Source organism: Abrus precatorius, unplaced genomic scaffold (genome assembly GCF_003935025.1).
Source record: "Abrus precatorius isolate BTA unplaced genomic scaffold, Abrus_2018 Scaffold10, whole genome shotgun sequence".
In the NCBI taxonomy this organism is placed as follows: domain Eukaryota; kingdom Viridiplantae; phylum Streptophyta; class Magnoliopsida; order Fabales; family Fabaceae; genus Abrus; species Abrus precatorius.
In genome coordinates, this window is record NW_020874292.1 from 24,938,282 (window position 1) to 24,961,695 (window position 23,414).

General features: G+C 31.2%; 3 protein-coding genes across 6 annotated transcripts; 2 read left to right on the top strand and 1 right to left on the bottom strand.

Annotated features, from left to right (window-relative positions):
* Positions 1-281: 281 nt before the first annotated feature.
* On the bottom strand, positions 282-4,980 carry LOC113852439 (O-fucosyltransferase 8-like). Of its 2 annotated transcripts, none has more exons than XM_027482713.1 (10): positions 4,452-4,980; positions 4,092-4,178; positions 3,877-3,976; positions 3,633-3,703; positions 3,123-3,211; positions 2,661-2,781; positions 2,436-2,579; positions 1,708-2,039; positions 1,227-1,467; positions 282-663 (listed from the first exon to the last, which is right to left on the bottom strand). In XM_027482713.1, exons 1-10 carry the CDS (start codon positions 4,797-4,799, stop codon positions 355-357), a joined length of 1,842 nt encoding a protein of 613 aa, XP_027338514.1. In that variant the 5' UTR covers positions 4,800-4,980; the 3' UTR covers positions 282-354. The 2 variants fall into 2 exon arrangements, with proteins under 2 accessions (XP_027338514.1, XP_027338513.1); XM_027482712.1 differs by having other exon boundaries at positions 4,443-4,980.
* A 2,216-nt stretch (positions 4,981-7,196) lies between these two features.
* LOC113852502 (shaggy-related protein kinase eta) lies at positions 7,197-15,223 on the top strand. 2 transcript variants are annotated; one of them, XM_027482795.1, is made up of 12 exons: positions 7,197-7,208; positions 11,977-12,066; positions 12,193-12,252; positions 12,334-12,606; positions 12,687-12,761; positions 12,862-12,918; positions 13,444-13,584; positions 13,720-13,770; positions 13,858-13,953; positions 14,061-14,144; positions 14,310-14,411; positions 14,593-15,196. In XM_027482795.1, exons 2-12 carry the CDS (start codon positions 11,977-11,979, stop codon positions 14,686-14,688), a joined length of 1,125 nt encoding a protein of 374 aa, XP_027338596.1. In that variant the 5' UTR covers positions 7,197-7,208; the 3' UTR covers positions 14,689-15,196. The 2 variants fall into 2 exon arrangements, with proteins under 2 accessions (XP_027338596.1, XP_027338595.1); XM_027482794.1 differs by lacking the exon at positions 7,197-7,208 and adding an exon at positions 10,811-10,999 and having other exon boundaries at positions 11,974-12,066; positions 14,593-15,223.
* Positions 15,224-16,704: 1,481 nt separating this feature from the next.
* On the top strand, positions 16,705-21,385 carry LOC113852501 (probable LRR receptor-like serine/threonine-protein kinase At5g45780). Of its 2 annotated transcripts, XM_027482792.1 has the most exons (11): positions 16,705-17,090; positions 17,194-17,326; positions 17,485-17,556; positions 17,969-18,112; positions 18,230-18,301; positions 18,385-18,444; positions 19,101-19,171; positions 19,251-19,397; positions 19,482-19,820; positions 20,204-20,595; positions 20,862-21,385. In XM_027482792.1, the coding sequence occupies exons 1-11, from the start codon at positions 16,976-16,978 to the stop codon at positions 21,183-21,185; spliced, it is 1,869 nt and encodes a 622-aa protein (XP_027338593.1). In that variant the 5' UTR covers positions 16,705-16,975; the 3' UTR covers positions 21,186-21,385. The 2 variants fall into 2 exon arrangements, with proteins under 2 accessions (XP_027338593.1, XP_027338594.1); XM_027482793.1 differs by lacking the exon at positions 17,194-17,326 and having other exon boundaries at positions 17,002-17,090.
* The last annotated feature ends 2,029 nt before the right edge of the window (positions 21,386-23,414 follow it).

Consider the following 23,414-nt stretch of genomic DNA (forward strand, 5'->3'; position numbering starts at 1 on the left):
CATGGAAATATTTGTGATTAATTAGCTAAAAATGGTGCTAAAAGTTAACATGCATATGATAATACATTTATAAACACTCATAATTTTACTGTATATTTAGATTTTTATATGGCGGTGGCACAATCAAATTTGAGTATGTTTAACGAGATTATGTCTAGATGCGTTCAACAAAAATCAAGTTTATTTCTTAAAATAGATAAATAGAATTTATTTTTTGTAAAAAAAACAATTTAACTTTTGTATATAGATCATGAATAAGATATAATACAAGGAAAAAAATCAATGGCTAAGGAAATTCAATCTCAGAAGTGTTTTATATTAACAAGGGTTGAAGTTTTCTAATGCAAGGACTAGCTAATGGTGTTTGCACATGCACTCTGGGCACCTGGGATTTCTATAAATGCTTCGACCATAACTCCTAATAGCAGCTCTCTGACCTTCCAGAATCATTTTCTTTACTCTGAGTTCAAAACTGTTCCATGCTATGGTCCCATTCTCCCTCAAAATTGATGCTAGCCTTGTCTTGTTAGGCCGCAATGTAGGAGCATGAGCACCACCATAGTAGGTTCTGAATCCAGATACCAATGATGAAAGTTGGCTACCAGAGTCAGTCATGGCAAATACATCAGCACTTGCACATGCTATGAAATCCAAAGCAGCCAGCTGCATTCACATCAAGTTTACCTCGTTACTGTAATTCAGGCTAGTTTGGAAATTATATAATCTTCATGTATGTCAGATCAAAACCTTTGTTTTATCAGATGGTAAAAAAAGTGTAGGAGTAGATATCAACTTTGAATTGCCAATGAGTTTCTATATTACTTTTATTGTGGTTCATTGGTTTTAGATTTGAATCCCATTTAAACTTCAATGACAAAGCAAACATTTTAGTTTATAGAATTATTGTATGAAAATGCACTAACCCTTTTAGCATTGTGACAACATTTAGTTGACATTAACAATTAACAATCACAGATAAAAATCGGTGCTAATAATTTTTCCCTCCTCATTATAAACTAAGAGGAGAGCCTATTTGACTCTGTACCTTAACAGGTACTTGGGTATATTTTGTAGTCCTTCATTATAATCTAGCAACAGATTGTCAAGAACATGACTAAATAGTGAACAATAAAGGAAGATCTGAAGAAAGGTATTGCAGTAAAAAAGTTTATTGAAGGGCATTATTGTTAAAAAAAAAAAAAAAAGAGCAAAAGCCAAATAATTACCTGAGAAGAAAAATTCCTGAAAGGCGCCAATTCACTGGGTGTAAGCAAGTTTTCTTTTGCTATCACGTTAGGATAGAGTCTGGTGAAGGGCTCCATTCTTGAGTTTCCACCATAAATATGAGAACCAGCCAAGTATATGTAAGTTCCACGTTTGAAACCAAGACCTGCTAGAACAATTGCTGCTTCTTCTGGTGTCGAGGGGCATCTTCCCATTTTTCTCAAATCCGTTGGTGAAATAGAGCTATAAACATCAATAGCACATGCCACAAAATATTAAAGAAACTACAAGGATACTTATCATTGAAAACATTGTGCTGAAAATAATATGTTCTTATCTGTGAAAAATTGCATGTGATAAAAAGTAGGTATAGTAAATTTTTATTGAAAACTGTAGCATTTCAAGGCACTAATTTTTATAATTTTTAATAAAAACTTGATATACGTAACTTCTTATGATGTGTAATAGTATAAACATGCATACGTTGAATTCTTCTTCAAGCGCTCAAGAAAAAGAGGGAAATGTTTTTCTCTGTAGGCTTGAAGTTCCTTTCTCTCGTCTTCCCCACCTCCAAATTCACATAAGGAATAGGCCACCATATCTATCTCAAATCTCATGTGCAAAGCAAGGTATTTTGTTGAGCCCCTTGTAGCTTCATGATTTTCCTTGTTGTGGATGAACTTCCCCAACAATTGAGTGTCTAACATGCTTCGTCGAGCACTGTATTTTCTAATCCTTTTGATCAATAACGCACCAACTTGTTGAATCTTTGGCACGAACTTCAAAGCATGGAAATTGCATTTGCATCTTAACCTCTGCAATTATTTCAAGCACATATATAAAGGTACCCTGAGTGCATATGAGATACCTTAAACCTTAAGGAACACTAAACTACTATAATACAAACAAATGAAGAGTAAAGATCAAAAGCAACACGTAATCATTTAGTGTATGTATTTTATTACTGCTAGCGTGTTTGATTTCACGTTTAAATGCATAGGGATCTACATTTATTTCAATACTACTAGTTGTAGCTTCTACGTTGAATCCACATTACAAGTTTTCTAACATGTTTCCAAATGCATATAACGAGGATGAAGAATATCTCTTTAAATGATAGAGATTAACAGAAAATGATGTAGTTTGTAAAGGTAAGTATAACATAATTAATCATATTAGATAAAACTAGACAGACAAGGAAACTTTGTGACCTGAATATTAAAAGGCATTGGATCAAAACCAAGTCGATTTCCAAATCCCAGGAAGTGAACAATTCTATTTCTCAAAAGAAGAGGAAGCACACTTTTAATGTAGTCATCAGAAGTGGCCTCCTTCGCAAGATCTGCATCTGTAATCTGAAATGCAGTGTGTTTATTGACGTTGTTATAACAATTGCAATCTGTGTTATGAAGTACATCAGATGTAAGATTACAAACCTGGCTACCAATCGCTTCAACATTCAGAGATTTCATATGAGGTGGAAGTTCCTTCTCTATACTGATATCATCCTTCAGAATATTCATGAAATACTCCTCCTGGTATATGTCACCGAACTGGCTGCATTTTTTTTAATTAAGTATTTAATTGTAAATTAATTGTTGATGTTGATTGAAAAGACAAACTTTTCAATGAAAAATGTAGCAATATATGGGTAAGATTGTAACCACAGAACATTAAAAAAAAAAAAAAAGCACATCGGTTGGAAATCAATCAAAATGTGATAAACCACTACATATCGTTCTGGAACTTGATATTTTGATAATTATGGTAATTCTTGAAGTATTGAAATCAGATGAAATATTTTCTTATTTATTATAATTAATTTCAACTTTCACATTCTGATCAACATAAGTTGAAAACTTTTCAGTTTTTACTTTAGTACTCAACATCTATTATACCTTGGATCCTTCCATACGTTGCTGTAAAGAAATTTTGGAATAACTAGAGTTGCATTAAGGAGAGATGCCACAGCAACAGCATTGCAAATCTGTAATCACTACAGTAGTCTCATTACTTCCATTACTGGGAGATACCACAAGCATGCCAAAAAGAAAGGATAAAAGATCATACATGATTATGCGTTAGTATTAATTACATGCTCGATATCTATTGGCTATAATGACACAGTATTATGTCAGTCCAGAGTGTTAATTTCGTTGTTTAAGATCCAACACTTCCTTTTCTACTGTACAACTGAAAGTCAATGAAGGAAAAACCTTTGTTTGCAATAAGTGCGGTGCCCTTAAGGTACTTAGTCTCGTTTATTTCATATAAAACTTAATTTCTTATCAAATGTTCAAGGCAATTAGTGGAGACAATAGTAGGACTATTTGTGTGTATTTTCTAGCAATGTGCCATGCTGATATTTTGAATATCGGAAGTGATATGAATTAATTGCCAATACTTACAGCAACTCTTTGTTGATTAAGACCACCATTTGCACTGACTAAGATGTAGCCATTATTTTTCACAGGCTTCCCTGTCAGATATTGTAAACTAATTACGGAAATAGTATACTAGGCAAATGATTACTGATAATTAGTTTCAATTTAAACTTCATGTTGCTGATAATAGAATAAGAAATAAATACATACTGTAAATATGTTATGCATGTGTGATAATTCTGTCAATGCATTAGAAAAGTACACATACCCGGATTGGCTTGAACTTTTCTTTCTGCACAAGGTTCCCATGAAGATGCATGCCGATATGGTTCCACCCATAAATTGGATGACTCTTGCTTGAACTCTTTCTATAGTAACAAAACCTCAGATTAGACAGAAATGAACTTCAAATATAGTACAGTATCTAAAAGATTAACACATGATCTAAAAAGACATGTATCGATCTGGAAATTTGATCCTAACCTCTGCAAGAGCACTGGAAGCCAAGTTTAGAAGCCGACCATACATATATACTGGCGATTGTTTGTTGCTGATGTAGGAATCTCTACCCTTTTCATTAAAATATACGTTAGTTATCTGATCCCAATTAGCAAGTATTAACGCAAAATATAACAAATTTTTTAAGTACAAGGTAACTTGAATTTTACTGACTTGGGTTATGCACCCATAGCTTAAGATATCTGTGTTCAAACGTTCACAAACATTACATAAAAAACATAGATAAGTAGTTTGCAGCAGATTAAAGACTATGACATGAATATGATTAAGAGAATTCAAGAGGGTGCTAATAAGCAAGAGATGATGTACTTGTACCTTAAACACACTTGAATTATTTGAGGCAGTACTGGGTTGAAGACTTGTAAACTCAAAACAGGAAATGATTAGAGAATCAAGAAGGAAAAGGCAACCCAATAATCCAAACATGACAACAATGGCCCTGATGTGCTTTTTGCCAACATAGAGCCCCCTACAAGAATTGCATTTTGAAGAATCACTTTTCAGTCCATGAAGCAACAATGTTTTGGAATGCCAACGGCAATCAACCCCTGTCATCCTCTTCCAAGAAGGGGGATCACTGCTTGTTATCTTGTAATCTTTCATTCCTAAGATTACACTATTAGCACCCTGGAACTCAGGACGTGGACTTTTATGTGACCCTTGTTTCCCCATTATACCATTATCTATCAATGAAGCTCAAAGTAGCTGTAACTTTGCATTTAACAATTTTACATGGCTTCACCCATCTCTTTTTCCCACATGAAGATGAATAAATATTCAAAGGGCAATGACGATTGGGTGAAAGAGAGAAAATGATCACTAAAACAAGAACAATGAACTTCGGAAGCCTAAAGAAGTCTATGCTTCTGGGGTCTTGTTGACTCTTATGGCTTCCAAAACCGAACCACCAATCCATTAGAATTCAAGTTTGGTGGCAATAAGGAATTATAGAAAAGAATAGAACTTTCTTGTATGATTCCAAGTGAAGCGAAGAAGTAGGTGATGGGGATATGCAACTGAGAAAGTAGATGAATGAGTGAAATCCAAGCGAAAACAAGAAAACTAAACAATGGATTGAGAACTTACCTTATGGAACAAGAATATATCATCATCACATATATGGAACAACAACAACTTACCACCAAACAAAACAAGTGTTGGAGTACAGTTTCAGCTTCCTAGCTTTCCAGATCCATCTTTGAAAATCAAGCTAGTGACAACAGCAACAACATTTCATGGAACCTTTTTTATTTTTTCGATTCTGTTATTTATTGTTTTTAACTTTCTTTCAGCCAACATGGCTTTGTTTACGTCACGTGTCTAATCTGATGGGTCTTACCCAATTCCATATTGTTCCATTGGAGCAAAATTTCGTACTAACTCCTACTCTTCTCCGATGATTTTTCCTTCATTAATATGCTTGTTTATTTTATAATATCTATTCCACTTATATGGACACACACATTTTAAATTACGTCAAATTTTGTAAAATTATATTTTGACATTCACAAAAACTCTTCTAAACTTGTCCAAGATCAAATTAAAAAATATTATTATTAATTTATTTCAAAAATAAATCAAATCTTTTAGCAGTAAGTTTTTTCGTAACAAATTTTATTTAAAATATTAGTTTATCACTTTTACAAAAATAAATAAATATATATATATATATATTTTTATTTTTTTTTGCCAGGCTCGTAATTAACTTTTCTTAACCCTCATTTCAAATTAATAAGAATATTTTGGATAATAAACTACATGATTTTTCTAGACAAATGTGTTGTATATATATTTTATTTATTTATTTTAAAAGGGGCAAAAGCCCAAAACCGTGTTGCACTTAACTAAACAAAATAAAAAATAGGCTTCTTAAACTTATTGAAGGTTAAGTGATAAACACAGGTATAGAAAGAGTAGTTAGATGCGCAAAGTTGCTTTTTTCTCTAGTGAGGTCAAACTTGCATCAACCTTTTATTTTTATTTTTTTTTGTGGTTCAAGAAACTTGCATCAACTTAAGTTATTGAAGGGGAATTTCCTCACATTGTTGAAAGTTTGAACTCCAATGGTAAAAGATTTGTTGGTTATTAAAATATTTCATAATTAATTATTTACTAGATACTATTAACAAAAAATAAATATTCATTGTTTTATAAAAAAATAATTTTCCTAAACCAGTGTATGGATAAAAAAAATTAAAGAAATAATGCATTTGCTAAAGGGTTTTTAAATGATTTTGTTTAAATTAATTGTTTGGATATCAAAATAAAAGAATTTTAAAAACAGAACATTGATGTTTAGTTTTTTTTTTTATCCAATAATCATGAATTTTCGAATCAATAATAATCGTCGATTTGAATATAAACTTCTCTAGAGTAAATTTTGAAAAATCTTTTTAGTTTCTTCTTCCTTATGTACACTTTTATTCGTTAATTTTTCTTTATACAATTTTTTCCTTCTCTATCTTCATTACTAATTCAGTTCATCCTTTATCCTTCCTTCAATTTAATAATACTAATTTACATATAAAATTTATGATGTTGTAGTATGGTTATATTGTTTAAACTCTATTTGAATCACTTTCAACTAAATCAGTCATATAAAGTTAATTGAACTATGGTTTTGGTTAAGATAATATTTAAAATATTTCAAATTATCATTAATCAATCTTCTTTAACAACTGTGTTCATTTTTATTCTTAGAATAAACCCCATAAGACGACTAGCTAGTCATTGCTCCCAATTTCTTAATTGCACTTCCCAATTACAGGAGTATATAAATTAAAATAATAATCATTAACATTTTAATTTATAAATAATTGACTTTCACTTGTAATACTGAGATTTATAAAAAAACTGTTAATAACACATTATTAGTTATTAGTTAAAATTTATAAAAAATTATATAAATTATATTTTTATTTTTAATAAATTTTAATTAATAATAAAAGTATCCTTTTGTTAACCTTATCCATGTGACGTTACAACGAGATGCATAATTTATAGTATAACTGTGAAAACCTGCATAACTGGTAGCGGAACAGATTAAAAAGTGAACCCATTCGTAATCGTGATAACGAAAATGTCGATTTATTGCACCAAATGCACTATTTGAAAAAGTATAATAAATGAAAAGATTTAAACAGGTAATTAAAATTAGTTACATCATGTTAACTCAGTGTCCTAAATGCATTTCTCAAGAGAATAAGAAGAAATTTAAATTTTATTTTGAATTGTTCATACATATGTTGTGAATTCGTCAGTGTCATCACTTTTGGTTCATTTCTATATCAAACAATAAACGTTTTCTTTATTCACGTGTTAAAGGTGCAAAGTAAGTAGTGAGGTACGTTTCGTTGCTCATATCAACAGAACTTCTAATCCTAACTTTGTGTCATATTACTACAATTGTTTTTTTTTTTATCATTTTCTCAAGGGGTAAAACGTGCATCACGTTGTTTATAATAAAAAAAAATGTTGAACATAATTAATTATGATAATTTGATAAGTAATTTTGTATTTTAAAATATAAAATATTAATCATATTTTAATTTTATTAATTTATCATATTTTAAAGTTTATTTTAAACCTAAATAAACATTTTACGGTTAAAAATTGATTAATTTTTATAAAATATAATATGTATGACTTAATTTATGTTTATATTTTCCTTTTAATGAATTCTACCCAAAATTTCCTCCCTCCTTCTCTTTCATTTTGAGCAAGAAGGGAAAGTCGAAGAGGAAAGATTGGCGAGAGATACGAATATTTTTTAATTATATAAATTATTAGAAATTTTTAATAAAATTAAAAATTAAAATAAATATTATTTTTATTGAAATATGATAAAACTTATTTTTTTATATTAATTTTGTATTTTATGATTATTTTTAATATATATATATATATATATATATATTATTTTAAGTCGTCTAAACATTAAAAGGTAAGATTTAAACTTTAAATTATAATTTAATTTGATGAAGCTTCATATGAATTAAAACTTAAAAGTAAATAAATTTTACTTGTTGTATGCATTATTTTTATCAACCTGAATCATATTTTAAAATTTTAATTTAGCTCATTAAAATTTAGCCCGTTTTGTGAAGTCCAATTACTTTGCATCAGTAAATATTAACTTTAGCCTTCAGTTAATTAATTTAGAAAGTTTTACATTTATAAAGAAAGTATTCGAGTACCATACTCACTAGTAAGATACTGCTATTTATGTTTTTAGATTTTTAACGTAAGTAAGGATGTCATGCATATTTATTATCATTTAACCTTTATTTAATAATTTTGTTAAATCTTATGTTTATGTTTTAGATTTTTATTAAGGATATATTTAAAATTTAAATTAAGAGAATTATACATTATTGATGATGATAAATATATAATTAGTATACTAAATTAATATAAATATATTAAATTATATATTTTATTTAAAAATATTAATTTTAGATATATTTAATGAAAATAAAAAAATTACTTTTCCTTCTTCTTCCTTCTAAAACTTCCTTTCCTAAAAACATTAAAATAAAGTATTATAAGATAAAATATAATTATAATATTAATTAAATAATTAAATTGTAATAAAATATACACACTTTAAAAATGAATTATGGAATTATTAAAATAATAATCATTAACATTTTAATTTATTAATATAACAACACTTTATAAAATGCTTTTCTCTTGCTTTAAAGAAGATAATTCATTTCGCTTTAGAGATGTGATACCTACATGAAGAGAAAGAAATACATGCTATGTGCAGATTAATACTACTCTCTTTCTACAAAATAATAAAAACAAAGGGTTTAAAATATAGAAATATTAGTTTAAGTAATAGGTTAGCAAGTACACCTGTTAGCTTCCGAATTGTTGAACTACTGTGAAGTTATGAACCAAGCCATTCTTATGGAGGTTGATTTTCATTATATTATATTAACTATTGATCAATTCAAAGATTAAAGAGGGCCATGACATTATAATGTTCTTGTGACAATAGGAAAGACCCTTTATCCAAGTCAAAACTCCTACCCCATTAATCAAACAAGATAGAGGTGAAAATGGACACACTCTTAGATTATTAGGCTTTACTATGATAAATATTTGGTTTATTCTATAGATTTAAAGGTGAACATACAATTTATCCATTTGGTATAGACCTTTTTTTAAGTTTTAATTTAATATTTTGAAATTTTATTTAAAAGTTTTTTTTTGTATTTTTTTTAAATTAATTAATATCTTAAAGTTAATAGATAGAATTTAAGTACACTATTTTTTTAAAAAAAACTGACGTATGTTATTAATATAAATTTTTATTTTTAATCAAAATAATATTAAAAAATTTTCAGAAAATATATGTACTTAAATTTTATCACATTCTAACGGGCTTAAACTTAATTCAAGTGATTGAACTTTAAAATAGATTAAGTTATACGTAATATTAAAATATTAATATTATTATTTTTGTGGGTTAAAATTAAATAAAACTATATGTCAAACTTAGTAAAATACTATATTTAATAATTTTGTATCAAAACTGAATTTTATCAATTTAACTTTGGATTCTTGTAATATTGTTATAAAAATTATGTAAAATTTTACACAATTTATATATACTTATAAATATTAAATTAATAATAGTTATTTATTTATATTTTATCTAATATTTAAACCATGTAAAAATTTGTAAATTTAATTTACTTCATATGAACATAATTAAATTATTAAATAAATAAATTTTATTTTAATAAAAATTATTAAAAAATGAATTTTATTAATTTTAACATTAAATGTCAAATAATTATGACTCTATTATTATTATTTAAATAAGTTTTTTTACTGATACTTTTTGAAATAGTCCAAAGTTCATAATGTTGTTAATTAAATACATTTTTAAAAAAAGTCTTACCTAATTTATTTAATAAACAATTCAAATGTAATTTAGGTTGAATGCGGGTTTGGTCATAAGTCTTTGTTGAATAATCTGACTTATTTATATGTTTAGATTTAGCTGTGTGAATCTGTGCAAGTTAAAAGATAAAGAAATAAAGTACAATTACAGTTATTAATTAAAGAAACTAATATTTAAAATTTTAATGAATTCAAATTTTATTATAAATATTTTCATTTTTTATCAAACAATTTTTACCATTATTTTTTTTAAAGTTAATAATTGTAATTATTATCCTTTATCTTTCAAAATGCATAATTTGTGTTTCAGAGGAGTAAAACTCCTTATAACCTGTCATTTTTCTAATTTTTAAAAACAAAAAAATAACTAGGAAAAACTTAATTATCGTTGATGCATATTGTGGCCCAAGCATCTTAATGTTTTATCTTTAAAAAATAAAAAAAATAGAAAAATTGATCTGACTGATGTTTGAGAGTGGACCTAATTATATGATTATGTGTCATAATAATTTTCTGGTCCTTCACTCGTTGAGACCCATTCCGTCGACGTTAAAACAATAAAACATGAAACTCAAGTATCATCATACATTATTATTGATTACCTTTTTTATTTATTACATTAATTTATGTATTTTAATTCTGATTTCAGTTAAGCACACCTAATGATTGTGATTAACAGCGAGGTGTTCCTAATCTGCAAGAATGGTCAATAAAAACGGGAAAAGTCCAAAAGAAAAAATAAAAATAAAAAAGAAAAGAAAAGGAAGACAGAAAAGAAAGGGAGGGGAAAAAGGAGAGCTGGAATCACATGGACTTGTCTTTCTCTTGCTGGGTCCTCCATTTTCTTCTCTTCCTTCACACTTTCTCTCTCACCATTTTCTTCTTCTTCTTCTTCTTCTTCTCTCTTTCTTAGATTCCTCCTCTTTTCTCTCCCCTCTGCCATGGCTGAGGATAAGGTACTTTCCCGGGAAAATTTATTCCTTTTTTTTTTTGAACTGATTGTTTGGTTGGTGAGAAAGCTGAGTGACCCAGAAATGGGAGAGTTGAAAATGTCTTGTGATTTTTGTTTTTGTTAAGAGGATGAAGCTAAACTCATCTGCGATTTGTTATTTTTTGTTCTGTGTTGCTTTTTTTTTTTTTTGTTTACTTCATCAGTTAGCGAAAGGTACGTTAGGGTTTGTTGTTGGGGAAATTCAGTTTCCTCGCTAAAAGTTTGGTCTTTGAGCTTGACGCAGAAGACCCATTTAGATTAGTTTCGTGTTGATCTATGAGTTTCATTTATTTTTTTTTTCCTTCCTTTTTTTTGGCTGGAAAGGAGTTTTGTGCTGCGTTGATGATTTGTTTGTTGCTGAGACTTGTAATCAGATCATGCTTCTTATCCGATGATGTTAGACTCTCTACGAAATTTTTGGGTTATTGAACTTATGATCGTTTCCTAGTTATTCACCAGATTCGTTGTTTTTTTTTTCCCTTTAACTTCTGTTTCTGGTCATTAAATTTTTATCCAGTTTTTTTGTACTCTGCTGATAGCTTTTGTTTTAATATATTTTAGCAATACAATAAGTGTGTTTCCGTTGGTTCTTACCTTCAACATTTTCACCTGAAGCTTGTCCTCTGATCACTTGAAGGGTCTTTAATTTTGTTTAGCCGCTTATTTCCACCACCGGATTTCCGTAATATCATCCTGAAGCTGCTTACCTGATTTTTTAATTCTTTTGTTATATCTTTAATGAAACTTAAAATTTGAGTATGAGATTTGCTGTTAAAATGTGATATTTTAATTGTGTATTTTGTTGATATCGAATGTTTACTTAACTGTTTTTAATCTGAATTGGTTTAACTGCATTCCTTCAAACTTCTGAAATATTTTGTCAAAATGTTAAAATTCTAATGCTCCTGCACCTTTTCATAAACGCTACAATTTTAACAGGAGATGTCTACTTCTGTCATCAATGGCAATGATTCCCTCACTGGTCACATCATATCTACAACAATTGGAGGCAAAAATGGGGAGCCCAAACAGGTATTATCTTTGTGAATTCCATTCTACTACCGATAATATTACACTTAATTTGAATTATTTGCTGGGTTGTTAAAAATGCTATATGACATTTATCCTGAATTATGTCTTGTATATTTTTTCTTGTAGACTATCAGTTACATGGCAGAACGGGTTGTAGGAACTGGATCATTTGGAATTGTTTTCCAGGTATGCTAATAGCCTAATACTAGATTCCTAACTTTTGCTGTCTCCACATATTTTGCACATGCTGATAATGTTTATTCTTAGGCAAAATGCTTGGAAACTGGGGAGGCAGTGGCCATTAAAAAGGTTTTACAAGACAGAAGATATAAGAATCGTGAACTGCAGTTAATGCGTGTGATGGATCATCCAAATGTGATCTCTCTGAAGCATTGTTTCCTTTCCACTACTAGTACAGATGAACTTTTTCTTAATTTGGTGATGGAATATGTTCCAGAGTCTATGTATAGAGTCTTAAAGCACTATAGCAATGCTAATCAAAGAATGCCAATCATCTATGTAAAACTTTATATGTACCAGGTATGCCTCATACTTCTGGTGATTTGCAGATATCTGATTTATGTCTTGCTGCCTGACATAAGTCTGTGGCATGCATTCAGATTTTCAGGGGCTTGGCTTACATCCACACTGTTCCCAAAGTTTGCCACAGAGATTTGAAGCCTCAAAATATACTGGTTTGTTTAAATGTTGTTGAATATATATTGCATGTCAAAATGCATTCTTACTAGTGGTAATTATTGCTGGCTCTAATGGTGTTCTATATATATATTCCAGGTGGATCCTCTTACCCACCAAGTGAAGCTCTGCGATTTTGGAAGTGCGAAAGTTCTAGTATGTTGACCTCTTTATTTTGCTTTAGTATGCCTAGTATTTTTTTTTTCAATCTTCTCTACGCAGCATTGTCTTTTATATCCATCAAGCATTAACTTTGAATCTCAACCAATAAATTATCCATCAATTGTCATAAAGTTTTGACACTGTAGATGAATAGGGTCTAATTTTGACATTGTTTTGATTGCAGTCTCTTGTGTTGGTGTCTTACACTGCCCAACAGCAAGCTGTGGAGCTCTGTTTTTTTTTTTTTTTCTTAAAAAAAATTCTATCAGCTCAGTGGCGTCATCTTGATCCACGTAGCTAACTTTATCTAGTAGAATATAGCTTTGTTCTTATTTTTAAAGATTTCTGTCTTATCATATTGAATATTTTATGTTTCTGGCTCTTTGTGGAAAATGGCATATTTTGATTTTTTTGAAGGTTTTTGTCATGTTCTTTTTGCATTCAGCTTATGTTTTAGTGAGACTACTAATCTTACAATATCCAGGATTGTTGTGTACTAACTTCCAATTGTGTGATCAGGTCAAAGGTGAAGCTAATATATCATACATATGTTCACGATTCTATCGAGCGCCAGAACTTATATTTGGTGCCACAGAGTATACAACTTCAATTGATATTTGGTCAGCCGGTTGTGTCCTTGCCGAACTTCTTTTGGGCCAGGTTTATGACACTGACTTGTTTCCATTAATTATTATTACTATAATTCTATAATATAGATGTACCACAAAATGATGTAAATTTTCTCTTAATTATCTGCCTCCTATGCGTTATCTGAAATAGTTTGAACTTTTGCAGCCATTATTCCCTGGTGAAAATGCAGTAGACCAGCTTGTACATATTATAAAGGTGCAATTGGTGTTACTTGTATCTTATAGTTCATAGTCATGCCATCCTTGTCAATATAAGTCACCTCCATAAAATTTTGTATTGCAGGTGCTTGGCACACCCACTCGAGAGGAAGTACGTTGTATGAATCCCAATTATAATGACTTCAGGTTTCCACAAATAAAAGCGCACCCATGGCACAAGGTCTGTATTTTTGTCTCCTTTGAGACAGTAGCTTTTTTGGATGATCAAAATATGATTAGCATTAACATATTCATGGATATTTTCTCTAACGCTTCAAGTGTATGTAGATATTCCACAAAAAGATGCCTCCAGAGGCTATTGATCTTGCATCTCGGCTCTTGCAATACTCCCCAAGTCTCCGGTGCTCTGCGGTTAGTGCAGTTGGCTGTTTTTTTTTCCCCTTTCTGTATTCAAACTAATTTACTATTGCTTTACACACATCATCCTACATTTCTTTTGAATTTGATTAATCGATGAAACTATTCTTTAGAAAAACTGCCACAGCAATTTGAGAAGAATATGTTTTTGTTATGCAGCTTGAAGCATGTGCACATCCTTTCTTTGATGAACTCCGAGAACCCAATGCTCGCCTGCCAAATGGTCGTCCATTTCCCCTTCTATTTAACTTCAAACAGGAAGTAAGTCCTTAAAATATCTTTCTTGGCCATACTTTTGCTCTAGCAGTAGTATTATACACATTTCAAGACTAGAAATAAAATTGATCCTAATTTTCACCAAATTCACTTGGGTTCACAAAGCAATGCATCCTAGTTAAACATAAATGATGAACAACTATATTGTTATTCTCCCTGTTTACAGTTATCCGGAGCATCTCCAGAGCTTGTTACTAAGTTGATACCTGACCACATGAAGCGGCAAATAGGGTCACAATTTGTTCATCTGGCAGGATCATAATGATAAGCTTAGGAAGGCATAGTGTATACTAGTTGATAAGTTAAAACAAAAGTAGCACCGTTATTTTTGTCTAAATTACCATGTTCTGTGGCCTGGCCAGTGTAGTTTGAAGCTAAACCTGGACTGAGACTTGAGATTCTGGATGGCTGCAGTTGATCCATCAGTATATGTTTACCATATGATTCTCTGTTGCTTCTACTGGTGGGTCTTTATTTCCCCAGGCAAATATTAGCCTTTTTCCATCCATGTTTATTGCAAACTTCTACATGTCATATAGTCACTATACTTGGCCTGCAATGGTCAGAACTCACAATGCTTCTGTAAAGGGAAAACTAAACCCTTAGCTGGAAGGAGGATCCAGGATGGGTCTTGTGAGTTTTGATGGTGGGCTATGTTGGTTGTTGGGTTTTGTTTCCTCACGTCACCATGTTAATATGTGCATGATTTGCAATGTCGCAGACCCGTTTTTTTTCCTTGTTTAATGTAATGCGCTATCTACCTGTTTTCTTTAATGCTACTTTCTAATGTTTCACATTCTTTTTTTTTTTTTCTTTGTTGAACTTGAATTCTTAAGTTTTATCTCTTTTGATGTTAACAGTGCTCATGTTTTTTATGTTGATAAAATAATTAAATTATTTTAAAATATGTTGCAAGACACGTTACTTGAACCTTTTCTCTTATAATTGAGTTACTCTCAAGTAATGTATGTAAATTCATGTGATTTTTTTTCAATATTTGTTATAGAACGATAAAACTACTTGCAAACAGCGATGTTCCCGAATTGGTTAAGGATTCTGTACATGAATTTTCTTAAAAGTAAAAGCATAACGAAAGCTTCAAAATCTAAATTGGCAACAATTTACAGATTTTGGAGTTTTGGTTATGCTTATTTAGTATATATGCTTGGATGTTACCCCAAGCATATTTAGGTCGAGAGAAAACAGCGTAAATAAGGTTGTTTATCTTTGCAATCTTAAGGAGACAAGTCAATTTTTTTTAGAAAATACCACTTTCAGTGTTGTATATAAATAAATTACCTGCCTTATAAGAATTAAAAAAAATAATAGAATTAATTCGTGCAACTTTTCCCAAATTATTGTTAAAATTATTATAATTTTGCTTTCTTCATTTCTCCACTTAACGCATCTTCACCAGAGGTTATAATTAATGCATAGACAATTTGGAGGTTTTTCTTTTGATACAAAATAGTCAATAACTTTTCCCAAAAAAAGAGATAAGAGGTAATATTATTTTTAAAAGAGGATTTCTTTTAAAAATAATCATTTGTTCTCAGTTGTGTTGAACTAATGCAATTAATCCGTTATGTATAAATTTCCTATGGTTGATTTTGAGTGAAAACTCACTCATAACAAAACTAATGTTCTCTGAATCCCCAAAATCTCCAAATAAATTAGATACCAGATACCTCCAATGTGATAACTTCCAATCCTTTCAAAACTAGTTACATCAAAGCCATTAGAAGTGATGGGAAATTATGATGTCATTTCTATGTTATACTAACAAGTGGTAGTGATAGTGAATTGGATTGAATGGGTCCTAAAGAGATATAAAAATTATAGGATCTAATATATTTAATAATACTAAATATTAAAATTTTTTAATAAAAAATATTTATTATTTTTATTGTGGGATTGAATAAACCTAAATTGGAATTGGTTCTCTGGACTGTGGTTGAAACAAAATCATGGCACCATGGAAGATAATAAAAAGATAGTGGTAATATTGGCATTCCACAGTCAAAGCATTGAGCTCCGAGATATGCAATTGTGAAAATATATAAACCAGCTAAGCTAACTATCAAATTTCGCGCCTCGAGCCCCCACTAACATACGATCGCTTATACTCTCTCAATCATCAACGCTAACCCCTACTTACATCTTCACCGTCCATTCACCATAAACAAAAAATCCAACGCTTATAACGGACTAAATAGTCAACGCACGGTGTCAGATCACAAAAATCACGTGACTATCCGCACAGGATCAAAGCCATGACGTTAAACACTGTTGTCAACCACACAGACCATGCGACAATCACTGTCATGTTCCCAAATCTCGAGTTGTTCTTAAGATCTTCATCACACTTCAATTTTTTTTTGTCTTTCTTTTTGCAACTTCGCTTCTCTCGAGGTAGCCAGCACGGGAGATTTTCCAAAAGGGTGTGCTTGTTTGTTTATATGCTCTTCTAAGAGCTCAGAACCGAAGATCCCAGTTAAAAAGTTTTCAACTTTGTTGGTTCCCACTACTTGAATTGGTTTTATCGTTTCATGGGAGGTGTCAGAGTGGTTGCTTGGCTCATTTCCTTCTTTGTGTGGAATTGGGTGGCAATGGTTGTTGAGGGCACTGATAGCCTTCTCTCTCCAAAGGGTGTCAACTATGAAGGTTTGGCATTTTCCCCGGTTTCTTGTTTCTCATCTTTCTAGCTTTGTTTTGGGGAGAGATTGTTTGTTGGGTTGTGTTTTGACACGCATTTGGTGTGGTTTAGTGGCTGCTTTGATGTCCCTGAAGAGTAAGATGAATGATGAGTTGCATGTGATGGATGGTTGGGATATTAATTCGGTTGACCCTTGTACTTGGAACATGGTTGGTTGCTCTGCCGAGGGTTATGTCATTTCCCTGTAAGCTTTTTTGTATCACTTTTGATTGCTTACTGCTTTTTTTGGGCTGTGAAGTGTGTAACATTTTACATTTTAGCATAATCGTCTCTTGGGAAGAGTGGTGTCTTCTGATATCTGATATATGAAGGGTAATTGATGCATTCATTTTCAATTGGCAGGGAAATGGCCAGTGCAGGTTTATCTGGAATGATTTCCTCAGGAATTGGAAATTTGAGCCGCCTCCAAACATTGTGAGTTGCCAAAGACACCTTGTTTAATGTGTCTCTTGTTACCATCTTGCCGTGATAGTTTTCTAATTGTGATTGTCTTGTAGTTGTAGAACTTTTTTCTTTTTTTTTTCGTATTAGATACATATAATGCTAGGAGAAATATACTGGGTCAAAAAATAAAGAGTAATGCTAACCTCGGTTCATAGGATTGAGTTTAAACATTTAAAAATAGTAATTTTTTTTAACTGAAAAACGAAGCATTTATTACACTTTTATAACTTCAATGTAATAAATGTATTTTTTTAATGAAAGTTTGCTAATTTTGGGTGCTTAGACTCAGCCCTAATGGCTGAGATTAACAAAAGTCAAATAAAACAGACCATTTATAATATCCAGCTTTTCTTATCAAAGTTTTTCCATTGTATTATCTTAGGTTATTGCAGAACAATCAGTTATCTGGTCCTATTCCGACAGAGATAGGAAAGCTGTTAGAGCTTCAGACCCTTGACCTTTCTGGTAACCAGCTTGTTGGGGAAATTCCTAATTCTTTGGGCTTTTTGACTCAACTTAGTTACTTGTGAGTGTGGTGTGATAAATAGATTTGCAATAACGATATTCTCATTACATATTTGGTTTATTCATTAGCCTTTCTCTAATTGTTTACCTCCTAATTTATTCATGCCAAGTATTTCAGGCGGCTCAGCAAAAATAAACTATCTGGACAGATCCCTCAACTTGTTGCTAATCTCACAGGCCTTTCATTCTTGTATGTGCTTTATCACAGTTTAATTCTAATTTTGCCTCTTAAATCCTTAGAAGTTAATTTCATTACCGTACCATATGTTGTAGGGACTTGTCGTTCAATAATCTCAGTGGTCCCACTCCAAAAATTTTAGCAAAAGGTTATAGGTGAGTTTTTTAACGCTAGAGGATTTTGTCATCATATTTGCCGGTAAATTTTAATCTTCTTAACGAAAGAAACAAACTTGTACTAGTTGTGTGTTCAGTGGTTACTTACAAAGATACTGCAATGGTTCACTCAATTAATACACTAACCAGTACTTCATTGAAGCCCTTTCGAGGATTATTTGTTCATAATTTATTGTAGGGGATGGGAAATCCTTGCTCAGTTGAATAAATAATCCATGACAATAATGATGGTAACTTGTGTTGTAAGTCTAATACAAAATGTATTATCTTTTGTTCAGAAAATGATGTTTCTTTTTAAATTTTGATTGGAAAGTAGAATACTACATATTCACAGTAGTGCTATTACTGTAACTAATTTCTAGGAAACTTGTAGATTGCTAGAGCCTATTTCTTGGAAACCAGCATATGGTGTTAATGGTTAACTAGAAGAAACAAATCTGACAATTTCAAGTAATTTATGATATATGAAGCTGAAAACTAATACCATAGCTATAGACTCTTGAGGAGCCTGGTTATTGTCATGTCAGAAATAATTATTAGCTTAGTTTTTTGGGGTTCTTTGTAGTGTTTAACCCTTTGTTGCATGCACCATCTTGTTTCTTGTATTACTTGACATTTTACTTCTTTGGTCATAGTGTTTCAGGAAACAACTTCCTCTGCACGTCTTCCTCACAGAATTGTATGGGCTTTTCAAAACCAGTAAATGGTAATATACATTTAAATTGTCTACTAAAATCCTAATAATCAGTGGATTATAGTAAACGCCAATGATGATTCAATTACAGATACAGGGTCATCTCGGAAAGTCAGTAGTCATCACCAAAGGGTTCTTGCTGTTGTTATTGGCTTTAGTTGCACATTTTTTATTTCGGTGGTGCTTCTTGTCTTTTGGTTTCATTGGTACAAATCACGTATCCTCTATACATCTTATGGTACTTCCTGATATGAACTTGCTAGGTTTTTCCTTCCCTTGGAATATGTACATATCTGACAAAACATAATGTTTGACATTGAAGTGGAGCAAGATTGTGACTTTGATATTGGTCATTTGAAGAGGTTCTCCTTCCGCGAATTGCAAATTGCTACTGGAAATTTCAGTCCAAAAAATATCCTAGGACAAGGTGGTTTTGGTGTTGTCTATAAAGGATGCCTTGCAAACAAAATGTTGGTGGCAGTAAAGAGGCTGAAAGATCCTAATTACACTGGAGAAGTGCAGTTTCAAACTGAAGTTGAGATGATTGGCTTGGCTGTGCATCGGAATCTCTTGCGTCTTTATGGATTTTGTATGACACCAGATGAAAGGTTACTTGTTTATCCTTACATGCCCAATGGCAGTGTTGCTGATCGCTTGAGAGGTTTGTTTCATATTGTTCATGTCTGTGTTTGAGGCAGTGTCAAATAATGTAACTGTGTAACTTAGCAGATACATGCCTCTTCTTACAGTGGAAATCATAAGAAAGCTATGTCCTCAAATCAATGATGTTTAGTGATTCCAATACCTGGGATGTCAGCAACTAGTGATTTTTTTTTGTGTTTGTTCATGCAGTGTGTCATTTTCAAGTGGCAGTGCATGATCTGTAATAATTATTAAAATGTTTAGCTGGGTCTATATCAGAAAAAGTTACTGTAATACCCCTACAATTCATGCAGGATCTTTTATTGAATACATATTTTCCTACATTAAATCCAGTATTTCTAGATTTTAATGGATTTTCTCTCCTCTCATATAATGAAGCAGAGACTCGCCGTGAAAAGCCATCATTGGACTGGAACAGGCGAATGCGTGTTGCCCTTGGGGCAGCACGCGGCCTTCTGTATTTGCACGAACAATGCAATCCAAAAATAATCCATAGAGATGTTAAGGCAGCAAACATCTTGTTAGATGAAAGTTTCGAAGCGGTGGTGGGGGATTTTGGTCTAGCTAAGCTCTTAGATCAAAGGGATTCACATGTAACTACTGCAGTGAGGGGTACTGTAGGGCACATTGCCCCCGAGTATCTATCAACTGGACAGTCTTCTGAGAAAACAGATGTTTTTGGATTTGGCATATTACTTTTGGAGCTCATAACAGGACAAAAGGCACTGGATGCTGGCAATGGTCAGGTCCAAAAGGGAATGATTCTTGACTGGGTAAACATTTTTTTTAATTGTACTTGAGCTCACCTTTTTAGTGTTTTTGTTCTCCCCCTTGGTCTTTACATGATGACTATAAATAACCTTAAGAGCTTAGGATTGCATCGAGCCTAGCTTCCTAATAATGTCATGTCATCATTTTTACGCTGAAATTCTGAAACATTCTGTGTATCTTGCTCAAAATCGTGTTTCATGAAATTTGTGGCCTTCCATTTGAGTTTGCATTGGCCAAAAGTTTTAAGCAACCATTTGAATTCCTGCAGGTTAAAACCTTATTTGAGGAGAAGCGGTTGGAAGTGTTAGTTGATAGGGATCTGAGGGGATGTTTTGATCCAATAGAGTTAGAAAAAGCAGTGGAGTTGTCTTTACAGTGTACTCAGTCGCTTCCTACTTTGCGGCCAAAGATGTCAGAAGTTTTAAAGATTCTAGAAGGCCTGATTGGGCAGTCAGTGCGGCCAGAAGAGTCACAAGGTGGAGGGCCTAACCTATATGATGAAAGGGCTTGCAGTTTTTCACAAAATTATAGTGATGTTCATGAAGAACCTTCCTTTATTATCGAAGCCATTGAGCTTTCTGGACCTAGGTGACAATAGGTGTAGTCCCTTCCATTTTGCAAAGTCTATGTGTACGAGTTTTGCATTTTATCATTATGGATTACACGTGGGAACCTATTTACTTTCCCTCCCATTCCTTAGGTTTGTTTAAAAGGTTTCATTTAATTCTAATTGATTATATACTGTAGAATATTTAGGCATCTTTTCAGGTAGAGCTTATAATTATGACTTTTCCCCCCTTCCAAATGTTAATTCTTAATATGTGAATTAATATCATTCTAAGAAGTTGTAAATGGAAATTCTTGACTTTCTGGTTTATGCGTAGAACGTGTATTAACACTTGAAAAGGGGGACTCTTGCATCTTGATGCTTGGAGAGTAAACTTTCTTTTTCTGTAGGGGGATGCTGCTAATTCATGGCGTTTTTTTTACTATGTGCAGTTCTTTCAAATGTTAAATTTCTTCTGAAACACAACCCCAAAACCTATTAAGCCAAAAGGATGTAGCATTTAGTTTGAGAAGAAAAATATGTATTGACATGGTGAATAATTGACCTCGTCTAGATTTAATATTACAATCTGTCAGTCTTTAAAGATACGCAAATGAAAAGTATTCTCACATGTGTGAATGTGAATGTGTTTATATGTTAAGATATTCTACAATTTTGATTTGATATTCAAAGTGGATATAATGTAGATTTGGAAACCATAAATAGTGCCTAGCATAATGCATTTTTGTTGTTCAAACCTCGCTTTTGGTGGTGACAAAGGCATAATCTCTGTCAGCAGTAGTGTGGTCAAATTTGCTAACTTTTCCTCGTCCTTTCTTTTCGTCACGTTCATGCCCAAAACTTTCGGATTTTCATTTTTCTTTTCGTTCAAGAAACTGTTGAATTCTTCAACTCGGTGTGTAGAACAGATTATGGGGCATGTTTGTTTTAATTTCCAAACTCCGTAGTTTGGAATTGAATTTGTTTAGCTTTGGACAAAATTGGGTTAGAATGGAGGTTTATGCTAAAAAATCGTGTAATTTCTATTTTCAATATAAAACAAACAAGATTATAGTTTCCTTTATTACCATCTAATCGCTACTTCAGAAAGTAGAAACATGTCTACGTTTAAAACAGAATTAACGTGGTTTTCTCAAACAAGGGACTAGGGTCTAGCAGATTTTTCTTTCGACAAAAACAAAAAAGAAAATTGAAATCACTTAGGTCCACCACAAATACAATACTTTTTTAATTATAATTTTGAAAGTGCAATCAATTCAATAAAACATTGTTTATAATGGAAGATAAACTTCCTATGTCTTACGCAATTACAAAGCAATATTACAGTCATACGCTAAGTGCCTTCTTCATGACAAAAGAAAAAAGAGAGCCTATAATCTAATTAATAGACAAAATATGTCTTCTTAATATTAATATAATCTTTATTTAACAGAAATTTATTCATCAATATAAATATTATAAATTTATGCTAACAATGTAATGCTCTAATGAAAACATACTGATTTCTTATATCAACAAAATTATTCATTAGTAATTATATATTTATTTTTTGATACAGGAAATGGTGGATATCTTAGGTGCATTATTGTATTTATATTAATAAATCATTTTTGTTAAAAATTATATTAATGATCATAAGACTAATATTAATATCTTTTATAGAATATGTCTATTCACACACCCATATGTCTATTTCCATTCCCTTTTATATAAATTTTGTCTAAAATATCTCTTTCTCTTGTAACTATATCAATACTAAAAATATTACACATAAAAAAAAAAAAAATCGAAGTCGCAATAGACATTCCATTTCTTTCAGTACCTAACTAGCAAGTATTTGGTGCATAATATTTTAATTCAAATAAAATTTAAAATTATAAGAAAGTATATAGTTAATGTCAATAAAAAATAATTTGGATTTAACAGCAAAATAGTTTTCAAAAATAAAAAAATAATTTAAAAGTATAAAAGAAATGAGATTTGAAAAAAAAATATTAAAAAGTTTAAAAGTAATTAAAGTTGAGACTTAAAAAAGAATAAACTTTCAGAGAAAAATTGAAAATAGTTAATAAGTTAATTTTTAAAAAATATAAAAATAAGTGTTAATTAATGGTGAAGTCATGTATTACAAAAGATAAGAGTAAACTAAAAAAGGGCATGTATTAAAAAATGATGACTTAACTTTATAATACAGATGTTATTGTTTTCTATAGTGTTTCTTCTAACAAATTTGTGTTTGATAACCAAGGTTTT

Bases quoted from the DNA above. Each gene is read 5' to 3' on its own strand.
- LOC113852439 (XM_027482712.1), bottom strand. From the start codon at position 4,799: ATGGGGAAACAAGGGTCACATAAAAGTCCACGTCCTGAGTTCCAGGGT. The intron at 4,179-4,442 runs GTACAAGTACAT...TTTAATGAAAAG, and splicing joins ATAATTCAAGTGTGTTTAAG to GGTAGAGATTCCTACATCAG. The intron at 2,580-2,660 runs GTTTGTAATCTT...ACTGCATTTCAG, and splicing joins TTGAAGCGATTGGTAGCCAG to ATTACAGATGCAGATCTTGC.
- LOC113852502 (XM_027482794.1), top strand. The intron at 12,919-13,443 runs GTATGTTGACCT...TTGTGTGATCAG, and splicing joins TTGGAAGTGCGAAAGTTCTA to GTCAAAGGTGAAGCTAATAT. The intron at 13,954-14,060 runs GTCTGTATTTTT...AAGTGTATGTAG, and splicing joins AAGCGCACCCATGGCACAAG to ATATTCCACAAAAAGATGCC.
- LOC113852501 (XM_027482792.1), top strand. From the start codon at position 16,976: ATGGGAGGTGTCAGAGTGGTTGCTTGGCTCATTTCCTTCTTTGTGTGG. The intron at 18,302-18,384 runs GTATGTGCTTTA...CATATGTTGTAG, and splicing joins CTCACAGGCCTTTCATTCTT to GGACTTGTCGTTCAATAATC. The intron at 18,445-19,100 runs GTGAGTTTTTTA...CTTTGGTCATAG, and splicing joins ATTTTAGCAAAAGGTTATAG to TGTTTCAGGAAACAACTTCC.